The 16,639-nt window shown below is 34.9% G+C and overlaps 2 protein-coding genes across 2 annotated transcripts; one reads left to right on the top strand and one right to left on the bottom strand.

Moving 5' to 3' along the window:
* Positions 1–1,440: 1,440 nt before the first annotated feature.
* LOC144446463 (ubiquitin-like domain-containing CTD phosphatase 1) lies at positions 1,441–10,640 on the bottom strand. Its single transcript, XM_078136230.1, has 7 exons — positions 10,481–10,640; positions 9,606–9,783; positions 8,868–8,983; positions 8,286–8,384; positions 6,660–6,796; positions 4,686–4,799; positions 1,441–3,641 (listed from the first exon to the last, which is right to left on the bottom strand). The coding sequence occupies exons 1-7, from the start codon at positions 10,638–10,640 to the stop codon at positions 3,492–3,494; spliced, it is 954 nt and encodes a 317-aa protein (XP_077992356.1). The 3' UTR covers positions 1,441–3,491.
* A 1,178-nt stretch (positions 10,641–11,818) lies between these two features.
* Positions 11,819–15,912, top strand: LOC144446334 (clarin-3-like). The gene is made up of 3 exons (XM_078136081.1): positions 11,819–12,310; positions 14,306–14,485; positions 15,626–15,912. Exons 1-3 carry the CDS (start codon positions 12,040–12,042, stop codon positions 15,910–15,912), a joined length of 738 nt encoding a protein of 245 aa, XP_077992207.1. The 5' UTR covers positions 11,819–12,039.
* Positions 15,913–16,639: the final 727 nt, after the last annotated feature.

Raw genomic sequence — 16,639 nt, 5'->3', positions numbered from 1 at the left:
GGGGGGGCGTATAATTGCACTCATAAAAATCTGTGTAGCATGGGGGGGGGGCACAAAAAAATTTGGGTTCATTCTGGAGCTACGAATTTTTTTGAGGGTGCGAAGGGGGTTGGGGGTGCAAACATTTTTGGAGGCCAAAATATTTTCTCCTCAGGCCATTCCCACCCCCGGTCGTAAATTCTGCTCATCCCCTTACGTCTGTGAAAAACTGTGATTAATATAGACGTCACACTTGACTTTGTTTCGTCGTCTCTTCTTTGGCTACACCGCTATTACACAACTTGGATGACATGACACCAGCTGATGATGAATGCACATCCACCTGTCTTGTATATTGTCACAAAACTGACTGAGAAGAGCGAAATATAGACTTGAACTTACTCCAAACAGTGGTCGATCCTTACTCTCACTGTATGTAACATTTCAGACTGGCACTAGTGTCCGTAATGTGCCAAATTGTGCCGAGTCTTGAATGTTTCTTGATGAACTTTGTTGCTGTCTGTCCTCCTCGCATCATCGACCATCTACTAATACATCAAATGGAGTCTGGTCCCCTGCCTCCTTTCTGCCGCTGCTGGCGCTACACTCACGCCTCTTTTCTGCCGCTGCTGGCGCTACACTCACGTGAGTGTAGCGCCAGCAGCGGCAGAAAGGAGGCAGGGGACAAGACTAACGTCACTTCCAAAACTTTTCAATGAAATCACTACATCATAAAATCGGGATCCTATAGTAAATTTTGTAATTACTAATTGTCAAAATGATACAAATCTACAGAATATGTGTAGTGACTGAAAATATAAAGTATAATTCCCACTTCCATTGTTCACAATAATGATTTAAAACTTAATGCTAAGATCCTAAGGACTATATTGTTAAGTGGTTACTTTATACACAAGTACTACGATAGTGTAAATAGCGCCCTCTTTCAACCAAGATTAAAACAAGTTTACTATCTATTATGCATGGGCTAGAATACAGAAAACAATATATCAAATGTTTTCCATGGTTACACCAACATGCCCATGAAGTCGAAAAAGTATTATCACGATGGCAAAGTAAACATCCTAATCCGTGCCTACCACCACCATAAACTCAAATACACACACACACACACACACAATATTTATTCATTTAGCATCAAACAGATTGATGTCCTTGTATGAAAAAATCCTGAAGATACTAGATAAAGTGCCCTTCTAAAAAATTAGAATTTCTTGACTGCGTCACACATTTGAAGTACCAACAGAAAGCTGTACACTTGTTGTCTTCAGAATGCCAAAGTTGCAATGTTTAAACTTAAAAGTGTCCTGTGTTTTTCAATCTTCTTGTATACTACTGTTTTTCTTCAAATTCATAAATTTGGCTTGCCTATGACAATACTGGTGGCACTGAAATCACAACATAACAAAGTTCAATTAGGACATTAATATTTATTCCACGACAAAATGAATACAACAGTAGAGAAATCTTACATAATTTTGTGTCCAAGGTGGTACATTACAACATACCAAGCTTCTAAGTTCTATCTATCGATACGCGTTAAGTATCAGTGCCATCAGTGGCGGCCATATTTGATTTCTTCCTTTCTCGTTTGTTGCTTGTGACAACTTGTAAGCAAGATGACGACATGCATCAGTCTCACTCCACAGTGTAAACATTTCTGAGAACAGTAAAATATACATGTTTATGCATTTATTTCTCAACAGCAGTGACAAATTCAATATAGCCGCTAGACTGCAACGTTGCTTGAAACATTCCCCTGGAAGCAGAAGCTGATGATGTGAGATAGTTTTCTGTATAGGAGCTTGTATATCTATGGGTCTTCAACCTTCGAATGACCTCATGTATAAATTCCTCAGAATATTTGCATATTTTTGTTGACAGGTTCACAACATCATTATATTATTTGGGGAGGTATATCCATGTACAGGACGTGGATTTGACATGGATTTCATCAATAAAGAACAAGTCTTTGTAGAAGACACACCCCTTAGCTTGATTTTGATAATTGACCCAGAAGATCAAGGTCTGGGTCAAAGGTCACTTTCTAGCAAGAAAGCTTGTATGTCATTTTATGGAGTTAAACACTTTAATGGACTCTATGTATGGCAAATTTTGAGTTATACAGTAATATATTGATTTGTTACTCCAAATATGGCCACCATTCAGTAAAGTGATATGAACACTAAAAGTAAACCTTGTGTATATTTTTCTTCTCCTATATTACCTGTGGACATGATTGAAAAGGATTAGCAACAACTAAACATCACAAAGTGTCTCTGATATGCCAGACATGACTGGATTTGATAATTGACCCTGAATGTTGAGGTCAAAGGTCAATGTCTTAAAAAGAAAACTTTTACCTGTTAATAGGGGTTAGACACTTGAATGGAGTCTATATTACAATTTCCGAGTTATGCCATCAATATTGATTTTAACTACAAATATGGCCACCTACAAACTGCAAATTTGCACTTTGCAAAAAAAAGGACAGGCAGATGTCACCATTGTGTCAGATTTGAAACAAATCAGATATTGCATGTCTGGAAATGACGTATTACGGACGGAGGGATACATGGATCGCACACGTGCATGACAGACAGATGGACGGACAGACAGAGCCCATTGTAATAGTCTTTCTTTTGGGGGACTAAAAACTTGAAGAAATAACACAAAGATATTTGAGGAACCCTTTGAAAAACAACCTCCACCACTAGAGGTTTAGAAGGCTTTGACAACCAAGTCAACATATGACAGCACCAGCAATATATCACTTTTCATACACAACTTGACATGATTAACAAGTCACTGCTTTGGAATGCCAAATTGGACTGTTCAAACTTCTTACGAACAATTTCACATATCATGCTTTCAGACATACTGGTACAATTTTATACTTTGTGGCTAAATAAACCTTTGTAGAATTCTCATGTCATCACTTGGGTTTACTACATTTCTCGTCCTCGTGCACAGCTTGCAGTTCTCTGACATAAGTGATTAAAAACATGGCTTCGTATGAAAACTGCATTTATCAAATAAATGAATGCATTTACTATTGACAATCTACTTGAGCTGTGTGAAGGCTGTACAGCATGTTACAACAAAACTACTCCTATGCTGTTAACATTTTTCACAAGTCTACTTCAGAAGATTTTTATCTTTCAGTGTTTGAAATAAACTGAAACACCTGCCACACTTGCATCTCTCTTGTAAGCGTTCATAAGAATGAAAGTTTGCTATTTGCAGTTTGGGCTGTCCTTCTTTCTGCATATTCTGAAGGTGTTTAAAGCACTGTGTACATGCTAAAGTATTATGTTATTCTGAAGTGATTCCCTGTGTACACGCTAAAGTATCATGTTATTCTGAAGGTGTTTCCCTGTGTACACACTAAAGTACCATGTTATTCTGCTGTTGAACCATCCAGTCTTTTGTAAGAATGCTTCAGCTGTCAGTTGATGGAATTTCATAACACAGTGACTATGAAGATGTCATCATGAACGTGGTGGTCGATACTTTTCCCAATGTTTATGACTGAGCACACTTAAGTCATCCAGTGAAACAATATCTTTCAAGTATTTGGATAACTTAAGGAGTTCTTTGTCATGTTGGCGATTCAAATGGGCTTCTCTGAATGGTCGGATCTAGAGAATAAGCACACATAGACAAGAATGGTGAGAGAGTGCATTTTAACAATTAAATATGTAAAAGATAACCACTGGGGTGCTGCCTAATCATGCTCATTTCATTGACACTGTAGCATGGAATACAACACTTGCCAGAACCCAAGGCCGTCCTTCTCCCCATCTCTCTAGATAAAATGAAAAAATATAGTGCCATTGGCATTGTAGCACAACTGTAAAGTTTGTGATAATTTTTTTAAAATGTTTATCCACATACCATCCTTGTTGTTACCGGTACTATGCAAAAGCACAATAATTTTAGTGTCGCAACATGCAGTTTCTTGGTTGCTGGGTGATACAAGTTATTGAGATTTAAGTTTTTGACCAATAGTTTTACACCTAATTTGCATATCACTGATGGGATCATCATATTGTGAATAGTTTAGTTCTTCATCTACACATCTCAAGATGCATCACCTTAAATTTCAGCCTAATCTGCCCAGTAGTTTTGAAATTAATTTTTTACCAAACTGAGACATTTTATTCCTAATTTGCAAATTTCTGACATACCACCATGTCATGAAGAATCCATAATCTAAACATCCCAAAGAACATGAAAACCAAATTTCAGACCTATCTGGCCAATAGTTTTAGAGTATAAGTATTTTACTAAAAATCACATTTTTTTAACGCTCTGATGTGATCATCTATACATCATAAATACTGTTACCACCAAATACCAAGGCACATACATACATATTTATGTATGTATGTACGTAAATATGTACCTTCCTACCTACCTACATACATACATACATACATACATACATACATACATACATACATACATACATACATACATACATACATACATACATACATACATACATACACAGATCCACACACACAAACACACAAACACACACACACACACACACACACACACACACACACACACACACACACACACACACACACACACACACACACACACACACATTTACCATGCCTATAGCACTACTGAACCTCAGTACAGTCTTGTAAACAAACTACTAAAAAACTTACCCTAAGACCATTTTGTGGATTCATCAAGAAATTTCTTCTGATGTCATCAAACATAATAGTATTCTTGCTAGTGTATTGGTCAAACTTTCCCCAAATGACTCCAAGAGGTTTGGTCTAAGATGAAATAAATGAAATTTTGTCAAGATGTCAGCGAAGTAATTCATAATAAGTAAATGACATCCGATTTTGGAATAAAGTGATGATTTAACAAATACTTTTATGATCTCAGAATATAAATATTTTCAGATATTATTCCCCAATATTTTTCTTTATTCATGAAAAATATGAGTGACTTAAGGGGGCCTTGTCACTATGAGTCACTAGGTGAGTAGTGACAAACCCTTCTTAGGTCATGATATGAGTATTTTCTGGCTGAATGAAGAAAAATGTTGGGAATATAAATATAACTATACCTTCGCAAGCATAATTTATGAAAACTTGGGACAAATAATGGCAATTTGAAAAGTTTTAACTCATATTTTGAACACCATAGAACCAGTGACATAGGCATGGGTTATCATGATTTAGAACAACCTCAACATTTTCTCTTCAAGGACAATACCTTGGCTTATGTATGGTAATAGTGTGTGAAATGTAGGATTTCTTGCCTGGTATTAGCCTCATATAAGTAATACCTTTTAAATCTTAAAATTTATCTCTAAAACTCCATATTTCTGTGTGAATACTGTAAATCTACCTCCACAACTCCATAGTTCTGAGTGAACTGTAAATTACCTCTACAACTCCATATTCTGTGTGAATACTGTAAATTTACCTCTACAACTCCATATTTCTGTGTGAATACTGTAAATTTACCTCCACAACTCCATATTTTGTGTGAATACTGTAAATTTACCTCCACACTCCATATTTCTGTGTGAATACTGTAAATTTACCTCCACAACTCCATATTTTGTGTGAATACTGTAAATTTACCTCTACACTCCATATTTCTGTGTGAATACTGTAAATTTACCTCCACAACTCCATATTTTGTGTGAATACTGTAAATTTACCTCCACACTCCATATTCTGTGTGAATACTGTAAATTTACCTCTACACTCCATATTCTGTGTGAATACTGTAAATTTACCTCTACAACTCCATATTTTGTGTGAATACTGTAAATTTACCTCTACACTCCATATTCTATATGAATACTGTAAATTTACCTCCACAACTCCATATTTCTGAGTGAACACTGTAAATTTATATCCACAACTCCATATTTTGTGTGAATACTGTAAATTTACCTCCACACTCCATATTTCTGAGTGAACACTGTAAATTTACCTCTCCAACTCTATATTCTGTGTGAATACTGTAAATTACCTCTCCAACTCTATATTCTGTGTGAATACTGTAAATTACCTCTACAACTCCATATTTCTGTGTGAATACTGTAAATTTACCTCCACAACTCCATATTCTGTGTGAATACTGTAAATTTACCTCCACAACTTCATATTCTGTGTGAATACTGTAAATTTACCTCTCCAACTCTATATTCTGTGTGAATACTGTAAATTACCTCTCCAACTCTATATTCTGTGTGAATACTGTAAATTACCTCTACAACTCCATATTTCTGTGTGAATACTGTAAATTTACCTCCACAACTCCATATTCTGTGTGAATACTGTAAATTTACCTCCACAACTTCATATTCTGTGTGAATACTGTAAATTTACCTCTACAACTCCATATTCTGTGTGAATACCGTAAATGTACCTCTACACTCCATATTTCTGTGTGAATACTGTAAATTTACCTCTACAACTCCATATTTCTGTGTGAATACTGTAAATTTACCTCTACAACTCCAAATTCTGTGTGAATACTGTAAATTTACCTCTCCAACTCCATATTCTGTGTGAATACTGTAAATTTACCTCTACACTCCATATTTCTGTGTGAATACTGTAAATTTACCTCTACAACTCCATATTTCTGTGTGAATACTGTAAATTTACCTCTACAACTCCATATTTCTGTGTGAATACTGTAATCATAGCAGCACTATCTAGTATAAATGTCAGTTTATAGTTTGGGTTGCCTGTCACTCCTACTTCTTTCATCTTGGCTTCAATCCATTTCATGCTGGTAGCAGCTGTTGAATACATTAAAAATAGACATTACCAATCAATGGCAAACCACTGTTGTCATGGTTACAATGAACAATCACCATGGTTACAAACAACTAAAACTATGGATACGTATTTAGCACCATGCTAATAGCCATCATTACTATGGTAAGAAACCATCATTGTTATGGTTACAATAATAATAATGGCACTGTTCACATAGTGCTTCCCACATTGTTCTCAAATCACTGTACAGTACCTCTGGCATGGATCTATAGTGGCACAACAGCCCTTTACACTTCCTCAACTCCCTACAGAGCATACAATCCATTGCAGTTTCTAAAGCGCATAGGATTAAAGCATTCACATTGCAACCTCTATCCTACCAAGTCCCCAATTATAAAGCTGGGCTGACTCAGGCACAATCGTGGTTCAAATCTTGCCTAATTTTTAAATTTTAAATTCAAATTTTTAAAAATGACACCATATTACAACTTAGCTTTTACTGACTCCATGTACATTATTGGCAAAACGTATCAACCAACGAACATACAGTGGCTGAACTTGGGGCTATCAATGTCTCAGTTGCAAGTATTTCAACTCTATTTCAAATATTTTTCCCAAACAAAAATTGTGCAAGCAGAGACATTCCAACTTCCATCAAAAGGCTGTGAAGCAGAATCTTTCCCTGTAGTCTCAACAGTATTATTTCAGGTTTGATTGAGTCTGTCGGATGTCTTCGGATCTGACGCTGAATATGACGCTCAAATGACGCTAGCTGAATCTGAATCTGAATCTGACGCCAACTTTATACTCGTTGTTGTACCCAGGGTCGTATGTATGTATGTATGTATGTATGTATGTTTGTTTGTTTGTTTATTCGTTTATTTGTCTGTTTGTTTGTTTGTCTGTGGGTTAGATGAAGATATAATCTTCATAGGCTATGAGTATAATGTTGGCGTCAGATTCAGATTCAGATTCAGGTAGCATCATATTGAACGTCATATTGAGCGTCTCTGCTTGCACAAGTTTTAAATTTTAAATTTAAATTTTTAAAAATGACATACGTAAACTTAATTTTTACTGACACCTTTACTGATGCCATGTACATTATTAGCAAAATGAATCAACCAACGAACATACAGTGGCTGAACTTGGGGCTATCAATGTCTCGGTGGCAGGTATTTCAACTCTATTTCACGTATTTTTCCCAAATAAAACTTGTGCAAGCAGAGACATTCCAACTTCCATCAGAAGGTTGTGAAGCGGAATTTTTCCCTGTAGTCTCAACGGTATTATTTCAGGTTTGATATGAATCCATCGGGTGTCTTCGGATCTGAGGCTATATGAGGCTATCTGACGCTCAATACAACATTCAATATGATGCTACCTGAATCTGAATCTGACGCCAACTTTATACTCGTTCATGGGCTGTTGTTAGATAGTCATGTAAATTTTGTTTGTTTGTTTGTTTGTTTGTCTGTTTGTTTGTTTGTTTGTTTGTGGGTTACTTACACCAGATGACAATATCATATTCTTCATAGGCTGCTGTTAGAAATTCATGTAAATATGGTCTCATCAGTTCTATACCAGTCTCCGCACATGACCTGTGGTCTGGACAACAAATATCATACACAAATAAATACCATGGAAACTTTTTTATTGAAACTTCATTTAATCTATAATCTAGTATCTGAAACACTACTTGATACAAAACAGGATCACACACACTGTGTTATACTCATTGCCAGCTACTCTACCTATCTAAAGCACTAGGAACCTAATATTAATTTTGCAAACACAGACTTGTTGCGGTCTTTCTATCTCTATGATCCAAGCCATACATTGAGAGATTAAAATCATAATAAATCACTGCACTCCTCCCTCATATAAAACTACAACTGTTATGTTCCTTGTCTTGCATCAACTGTTGTAACCTTACATTTACAATGTCCTTGACGGAACCTATGTGGAAATATCAATATTTGCAAAATCAAAATAACAGCTGTAGTTCCTCAACTAAATGCTATAATTTGATTAAAAAGTAATGAATACTAAGTTTTGATAAAGTATGAAAATATAATTTACGATACTTACCAAATAATGTATAGTCTACATCCAATACTAAAAGTTTCTTTCCTTCTCTTGGTGGATTTAGTATTTTGATTTCATAATCTCTCACTCTCTTGGCAATCTTCTGCAAATTTTCTTCTCTAAAATACAGTAATGTTTCACAAGTTATTCAGTGTATGCCTACTAAGTGCTACAGCATCAACATCCACTAACAGACTGTCAACATGTCAACAAATAGTTGTGTCTATCTTAACACCCACAAGTACATCTGTTATTGTCATAAAGGGTTGAAAATGTTTCATTTTGGTTAATTACGACCGGTACTATTTGTGAGTGACCTTCTCGTAGGCCTACGTCATCTTATGCTAATTTGTAGACAGACCTTTTGCACATGCTCTTTTCACTTGAAATTTATCTGTCATTTCAAGTTGGACGTTAGAAAGTGGGTGTCTGAAAGTTTTTATTGATTTTGACTGGATATGTCACGGAGGTGCTGTTCTAATTGCGGGAAACCAAACAGTGGACACCAGGGTCCAAGTGGACAGTTGTGTCCAGTGAAGATGTTTGAAGAGGAGCATGGAACAGACACTTTATTCACTGCAGATTCTAGCGACGCTGAACATGAGGAAACCAGCGAGGTAACGAGCGAGGCAACAAGCGAACCGAGCGAGGCCAAGAAACAACAGCATAAAGTTAGGGGCAGGAAACAGACAGACTGTGCACAAATTGAAAGCTATCAATACCAACATATCAGATTGTTACCTATTTTCAACTAGAACCTCTTCTTCTTCAATATCAAAATCATCAACAACTTCACCAATATCTTTAGGTGGTTCTGTGATGGTCTGGATAGTCTCCTCTCTTGTACCCATCATCATGATCTTCATATTGGGTTTCAACTTAAGTACAGATAGTTGAACGTCATCACCTGGTGGTTTACCTGTAAAATAACATTCCAAATAAGGTACATTTTACACACAGACTCAAAAATTTGTTGTCATGTATGCTCCTTATTATGTACTCACATTTGTTAGCTTGTTACAACATTTAGAGTTAGTAAATGAAGCAGTGATACAGATTGTACACAATGGTGAATCTTATGCTTTAACTATACTCAGACTCAATACAGTTCTGTACTCGGACCAGCTGAATGGTGTAAACATGGCAATATTAATAGTCGCATATTGAGACGACTGGCATGTGTTTATTTCCAGCAATGAGAGGTACGTCATAATCATAAATTATAATCACTTAGTCTTAGCTAGGACGGTATCAGCAATAATTGAAGCGTTTTGTGGCACATTTTGCAAAATGATGTGACGGTTGCTTTTACTAGTCGTATAACGTCATGCAATATTACAAAATACTAGCAAATTGTAGTTTCTCAACCCCTCTGGACAATACCAAATATTCTCAACTGTTACCCTGTCTCCCTCTTCATTGAAATGTTCTCACCCTCCTCTTATACGCATTCACTCATGAAGTCATGTTAAACGACGATGTGAGTAACGGTGAACCGTTATTTTCGTGACGTTATTGTTGCACTAGTATTTAGTATTATAGTAATAAATCATAGTTGAGTGTATGTGAAATGTCTGTGTTGCTTGGCCTTGGATGTTGATTTCGCACATTCTTACCTTTGAACTTCAGTCCTAACAATTTCTGTCGTCCAGTTAAAACACCTGTATGTGTCTTAATGACTTCTTTCAATTCCTTGACTGTACTGTCACCACTGAGGTCCGAAATTGAGTATTCTTGGCCACTCCATTTCACGACAAGACTTATGGGCGCAGCCATTTTGCATAGTGCGCCCTCATAGATAGCGGAAACAAAATGTCATCACACGTTTATTGATGGGGGGGGGCATAGCTAGATACATTGATACCATGGATATTTTCTAACTTCTTATGAAAATAACAATCTGTGCTATATTTTCGGCGGGAGCTAAATCTTCTCATTTTTTGCACTTCGATGAAAACAAGTCTTGGGGAAAACAGATCAAAGAAAATGTATGCAAATTGTCATCTAATAGTGCATCCGGCTAAGATACAAAGTAGTTATGTGAAAAAAATGCTGTGTTGATGGGGAAAAACATTTTTCTTAAAGTCTTCTTTAAAAATCTTAAAACTCAACTATAGTTTTGAGCTTAAATTTTATATAACCACAACATACAACTGCCATGATCTAATCGAATCCATGTAAACAAATTAACTTAAAACACTCATACATAGACAGCGGAGGCAGAGAGAAACTATTTTTCTATTCAATGTCTATTCAACGATTGTACTCACTTCTTCGAAACCTGAGATTTTTTATCAAATCAATTTATTTCAGAACTTGAAGTACTTTTTGAAGAAAAACATTACTCCTTGGCCTTTCATATAGAGGCTTACTCTCTCAATAGATAGACACAAGAGTCAAGATAATATCAAAGGAAAGTAAATATTGCAGAAAACAGAGGGCTGCAGCTGATAGCTGAACACAAATTTTATTAAAGAAACAAGATAAGAGATAGTCGCTAACGTGTCTTCAATCTTCTGATTTGTCAAATGGCCTTCCCTCCTCGGGTCTGATCAAACTGCATACGCCTGTCACCAACCACCTGTTGGAATGTAGAATTTGAACTATAAATACTTTGATCCCAAAATGTGTCATTACTTTCAGGCAGTACCAAGATTACTCTATAAATTTGACACTGTCGTGAGCTCTTTCAGATTTTTTATGAAACACTGGGTAGCGTTGACTGATACACACATAGTTGGTACCACATGTACCATAATGGTATACTAACTATTAATCGATTGGCCTGTGACGTCACCGTCGGTCCTAGAGTAGTAGGGTGTTGGAGTGTCGACGAACGTGAAGCAAAGGTCAAGCGAGTTGAATAAATTGAGGCGTATATCCTAAGAAGGTCAACATATTTTCAGTTTTGAACGGCCATTAACCACAAAGGCATTCTGTTTTTCATTCTGAATTGGAGTATTCTACTGTAAACCAACGTGGAGTTTGTGGAATAGCGAGCTCGGACAGCCGTGAGTTACACCGACAACAGTCTAGCCTATCCGATTTATTTAATTTATGATCGCCAACCAACCATTCACTTGATTTGGCAGTTTTACGTATGGGTGGGGACAGAGTGGTCTTAACTTTTTGATTTTGGAGTATCGGAAGGAAATTTGAGAGATCCAAGCGAAATATGCAACCTCTCCGTAAAGGTTTCTGCTTCCTTGCCGCCATAGTGGCCGTGGCAGGTACAGTTTTGATAATAACTGGATTGGCAACTCCACGTTGGGTCTGGTCACATGTACGCCAGAACAAGAGTACTGCCGATGAAGAAGACTATGGTGCGCACCCACAAGAAGGCACAATCGATCGTGGACATTATTTGGGTACGGTATTCGTGGGACTTTTTGAAGCGACAACACATTTAAACTGGGGAGCTGGTATGAGAGACTTAGAATACGAAAGTAAGTAAAGTTCTACTTCAAGTTCATATAGACAACGTAGCTGGGTTCAATGTCTAAAACTATGACGATGACGATAATAATAATAATACATTCTTACATTATGTATGTGTATGTGTGTATGTATGTATGTATGTATGTATGTATGTATGTATGTATGTATGTGTGTGTATGTATGTATGTGTGTGTATGTATGTATGTGTGTGTGTATGTATGTATGTATGTATGTATGTATGTGTGTATGTATGTATGTATGTATGTATGTGTGTGTGTGTATGTGTGTGTGGAGGGGTTATCAAAACTGTATTAATATAATCATAAACAATAATAAATACATATTTATATGAGAAATTAATGGTTGTTGTGGTTATTGGTCTTTCAATATATTTACACAGTATATTCCAATATCAACTCATATAGTTTATGTTTTTAACAGTTTACTCAAATCATATTTGAAAATATGGCTTATATGCCCTCAGCTTGGTCATTCTACGTCATGACAACCTGTGTTTATATCACTGTTTTTGCTGTGCTCCAAATATGAGTCAAAATATCCCAAATCACCATTTCATATTTTTCCCAATTTTTCATAAATTTTATCCTTTTTGAGGTATAATGATATTTTAACCGAGTAATCCTGATAAGACATAGACCTTTTCAATGTTGATGATGTGTTCATGAGACCCATCTAACATAGTATAGTATAGTATATTTTATTTGACATGAAATAATGTAAAAATAAAAATACAATATCTAAAGTCAAAAACAACATACAGAAACAACAAAAACAAAAATAATAGATAATTATAGATATAAATGAAACACTAAACTACAGTTACTGTATTAAATACTAAGATAATAATGAATTAGATAATTTTCCAAAGCTATTAGTGATAAAATTATCATTTGAACTCATTATTCATTTGAAATATAACATATTAGATTATAACTAATTGTGGTAATACCAGTACTACTGCAAAAACTATTATGTGATTCACATACCTAGTCTATTTCAACTACGTATACCAAGAAATATTTTTATGATAATGTTGTTTGTCATTTAATTTGATTGTTATACATTCAATAATTGTAATGATATTATTAAATCAATTTTATTTATGATGAATTATTATTTTGAAAATCCTTGAGTTGTATGAATTAAAAAAATAAAAATAAAAATAAATAGTTATGATTTAGATATCTGGCTTTTCTTTGATGTGGGTTCTTGTTTTCAAACACTAATTAGTATGTGTTTTAAATTTCAAAATTTATCTGATTATATCTAATGAAATACAGGAATTATTAAATTTCATAATATCCAGTGTTGTTCAGTAGAAATGAAGACTTTCATATCATACCTGATAATATTGGAAACAAATATATCTTGCCTATGTTATTATATATTAGAGTAACACAAGAGAATTAGAAAATTGAACCAATACATACAACATAATTTGATATGCTGTGAGTTTTCACCTGCAAACTGTTTAGGCCTAACAAAAAATTGTGTGGTTCCAAATACACTCAGTTTTAGAATAGGTGGGGTAGGTGGATTTTTCATTTTATTTTTTTATGTATTTTTTTTCGTATGTGAGTGTCTAGTTCAAGTAGTTATGTTTTCTGTTGTTTTCCGTATGGAATCTGTGTTATTGGTTTCTTCTCATCAGATGTACAGCCATTACAGATTGGAAGAACAGTTTTATATTGTCTTTTTAAGTTGATGTCAGTTTCCGCATCCACTATTTCTTGCGAGACTGCACAATTTTCGTAATTTTTTTTCTCGAATACATAAAAAAATGTTTAGGGTCGGTGTGAAAAACTAGGTGGAGTTGGGTAACTGGAACCAAACAGTTATTTTGTTTAGGCCTATGGTAACATTTGTTTTCTAATCGGTGGCAATCTTGTAGCAACTTCATGTTTTTCAGTTTTCTTCAGTGTAATATCTTCTACAGTTCCTATTTTTTTGTAAAATAACACTTTCTTTTCTTATTTTTACAGCATTTGATTACTTGGTAGGTGTATATAACGAAGGCCTCTGGATATCCATCATTGTATTTTGTTGTCTATGTATTCCATTTGGAATAACGGCTGCCGTGGCAGCTTTTTATAATGCATGTGTGGTCCCTATTAACATGATATCTGGTGTGTTTGGTCTGTACATATGGAATGGTGTTGCAGGTAATACACAAATCAGTTTGACATTCTATTGAAAATAATTAATGAGTTGTGTAGGGAGGCTTACTCTATCAGACAAGCAAGTCAGTACAAAATTGTAATTTTTACCGATTTTGAGATATATTTCAAAAAGTTGTTCTTCCCAATAAGTAATAATCTTTCCAACTTGAGATAATTTTTTTAAATCAATATTTATTTCTCACGGAGTAACTTGCCCTTCAAGTTGTCTTCATTTCATTTTGATTTCATGTAACTATAAAAAAAAGTTCATGAAACCCTGAAATGTAAACTCCAGTGGTGATTTATTTTGAGCAGATTTGAGCAGATTTGAGCAAGCTAATGCATTCAATACACATATGTACACAAATCAAGTATACAGACTATCTTGACATGTTTCAGTATTCAGAATAACAAATTTTATCACTTTTAGTTCAAGATATAGTTTCTACCAAACTAGAGTGACTATAGAGTTTCAATTTTTGTTTTTTTTACATCTCACAAATTGATATTTGCTATGAATTACTTAAACAAAATACAGGCATATAACATGGTCCATGTTATCTCACTGTGAGTACAAATCAACATCACTGTCAGATGAAACAAAGTGTAATATTTTACATGCTTGCATACTATTAGTACCTGTGTTTTATTTGTGTAACTTGTAACAAAAAAACATAGTGAGATGATGTAAAATACATTGTGACAGTTAATTGAAACTATAATGGTCGATTCTACCTGGTTTGATTGTATGACAACAGACCTATATATGCATTGAATGTCTGTAAGAGATATTGATAATTTTTAGGTTGATTTTGAAGTCTGCGGTTAACAGCTACTTTTACGAAGTCAAATTTATCCGAAAGATGTTCATTTAATAATTTCTCTGGTCATGTTGCCATGACAACAAACATTTGATTCCATCGGTTCTTGGAAATCAATCAATTAGAATAAATCTCTGATACACATAGAATGTTAACAGAATCATAAATGTAAATTTATGAAAAATTTGTAATAATTACAACGAAATTGCCATAGATTTGAAGTTTGTACTGCAATAACAAGCAACATTTAAGAGTTTGAGATGAAAGAACTGCAACAAATTTCTTCAACTGATTTTAATGTTTTCTTTGCTTTGTTTTTTAGCACTGTTTTCTGGCGTGACAATGGTACTCTTTATAGTGGAATACTATGTGAACCTCATAGATGGAATTGTTAGTGTAGGAGACTACGACGATAATTGGAGGAATGAATGGGTCCATTTTCATTACTCATTTTGGTTAGTTGTGAGTGCATTTTGCCTATTTGTCATCAACTGTGCTTTTGTCAAAATTGCATCGCTAGGAGAAGATCCTGACCTAAAGATTCCAAGAGTAACAGGTCAAGATAATCACCAGAAAGGAGCTGATGTAGGACTTGGTCTTATGTATTAAGGTCTTGTCTTGAAAAAAATGTGACCATAACCTCTGTACTTACTCTACAGTCTTGGCTCCTATAATACCAAGAATTCCTACAAAATTTTCACATTTTTATTTGAAGCAATTATTATTAATTTTGAAAAAAATAACTAATCCATTCAGATCCCACATATGTTGCTCAACATGCTAATTGCCTTAAGATTATATTCACTAAAGAAACAGGCAATCTTAAAACTAAGCTTAAGTCTGTGTTTTTCATCAATTTGTTTCAAAGTCTTAATTATTGTTGTACTTTTCAAAGGTGAGGGATCCTTAAGATATCTTATCACATATACTTTGTGTTGTCTTAGGACTTCAAATTACACTCCTCACTAAATATTCAACTTCAAAATGGCTTCAGTTTCTCTGTTGGTAGATAAAACCCTGATTGTTGCCAAGAGTAAGATCCTTCTTTTCTACTTGTAGTGCTTTCAACAAATCAAACACATGTCAAAGGTCTTTGACCTTAACTTGCAAACTGCCAAGTGGATTGTATTTTGTCTCTCACTGATAGCAAATAGACTTACAAGAATACTATTGAGAAGTATCACTACCATGAAATGAAAACAAAACTAGAGATTTAGACTTGAGTTTCTTCTGATTACATAGTACATTTTGCAATCAGTCCAGAAGAAAACAGCCATTAAGAGCAGCGCACTACTTTCAAAGTACCCCCCAGATGTAGCTCCAAGGGATCCACACA

Source organism: Glandiceps talaboti, chromosome 15 (genome assembly GCF_964340395.1).
Source record: "Glandiceps talaboti chromosome 15, keGlaTala1.1, whole genome shotgun sequence".
NCBI classification, from domain to species: Eukaryota; Metazoa; Hemichordata; class Enteropneusta; family Spengelidae; genus Glandiceps; species Glandiceps talaboti.
The sequence above is the reverse complement of the archived record's forward strand: the minus strand, read 5'-3'. Positions and strand labels throughout refer to the sequence as shown.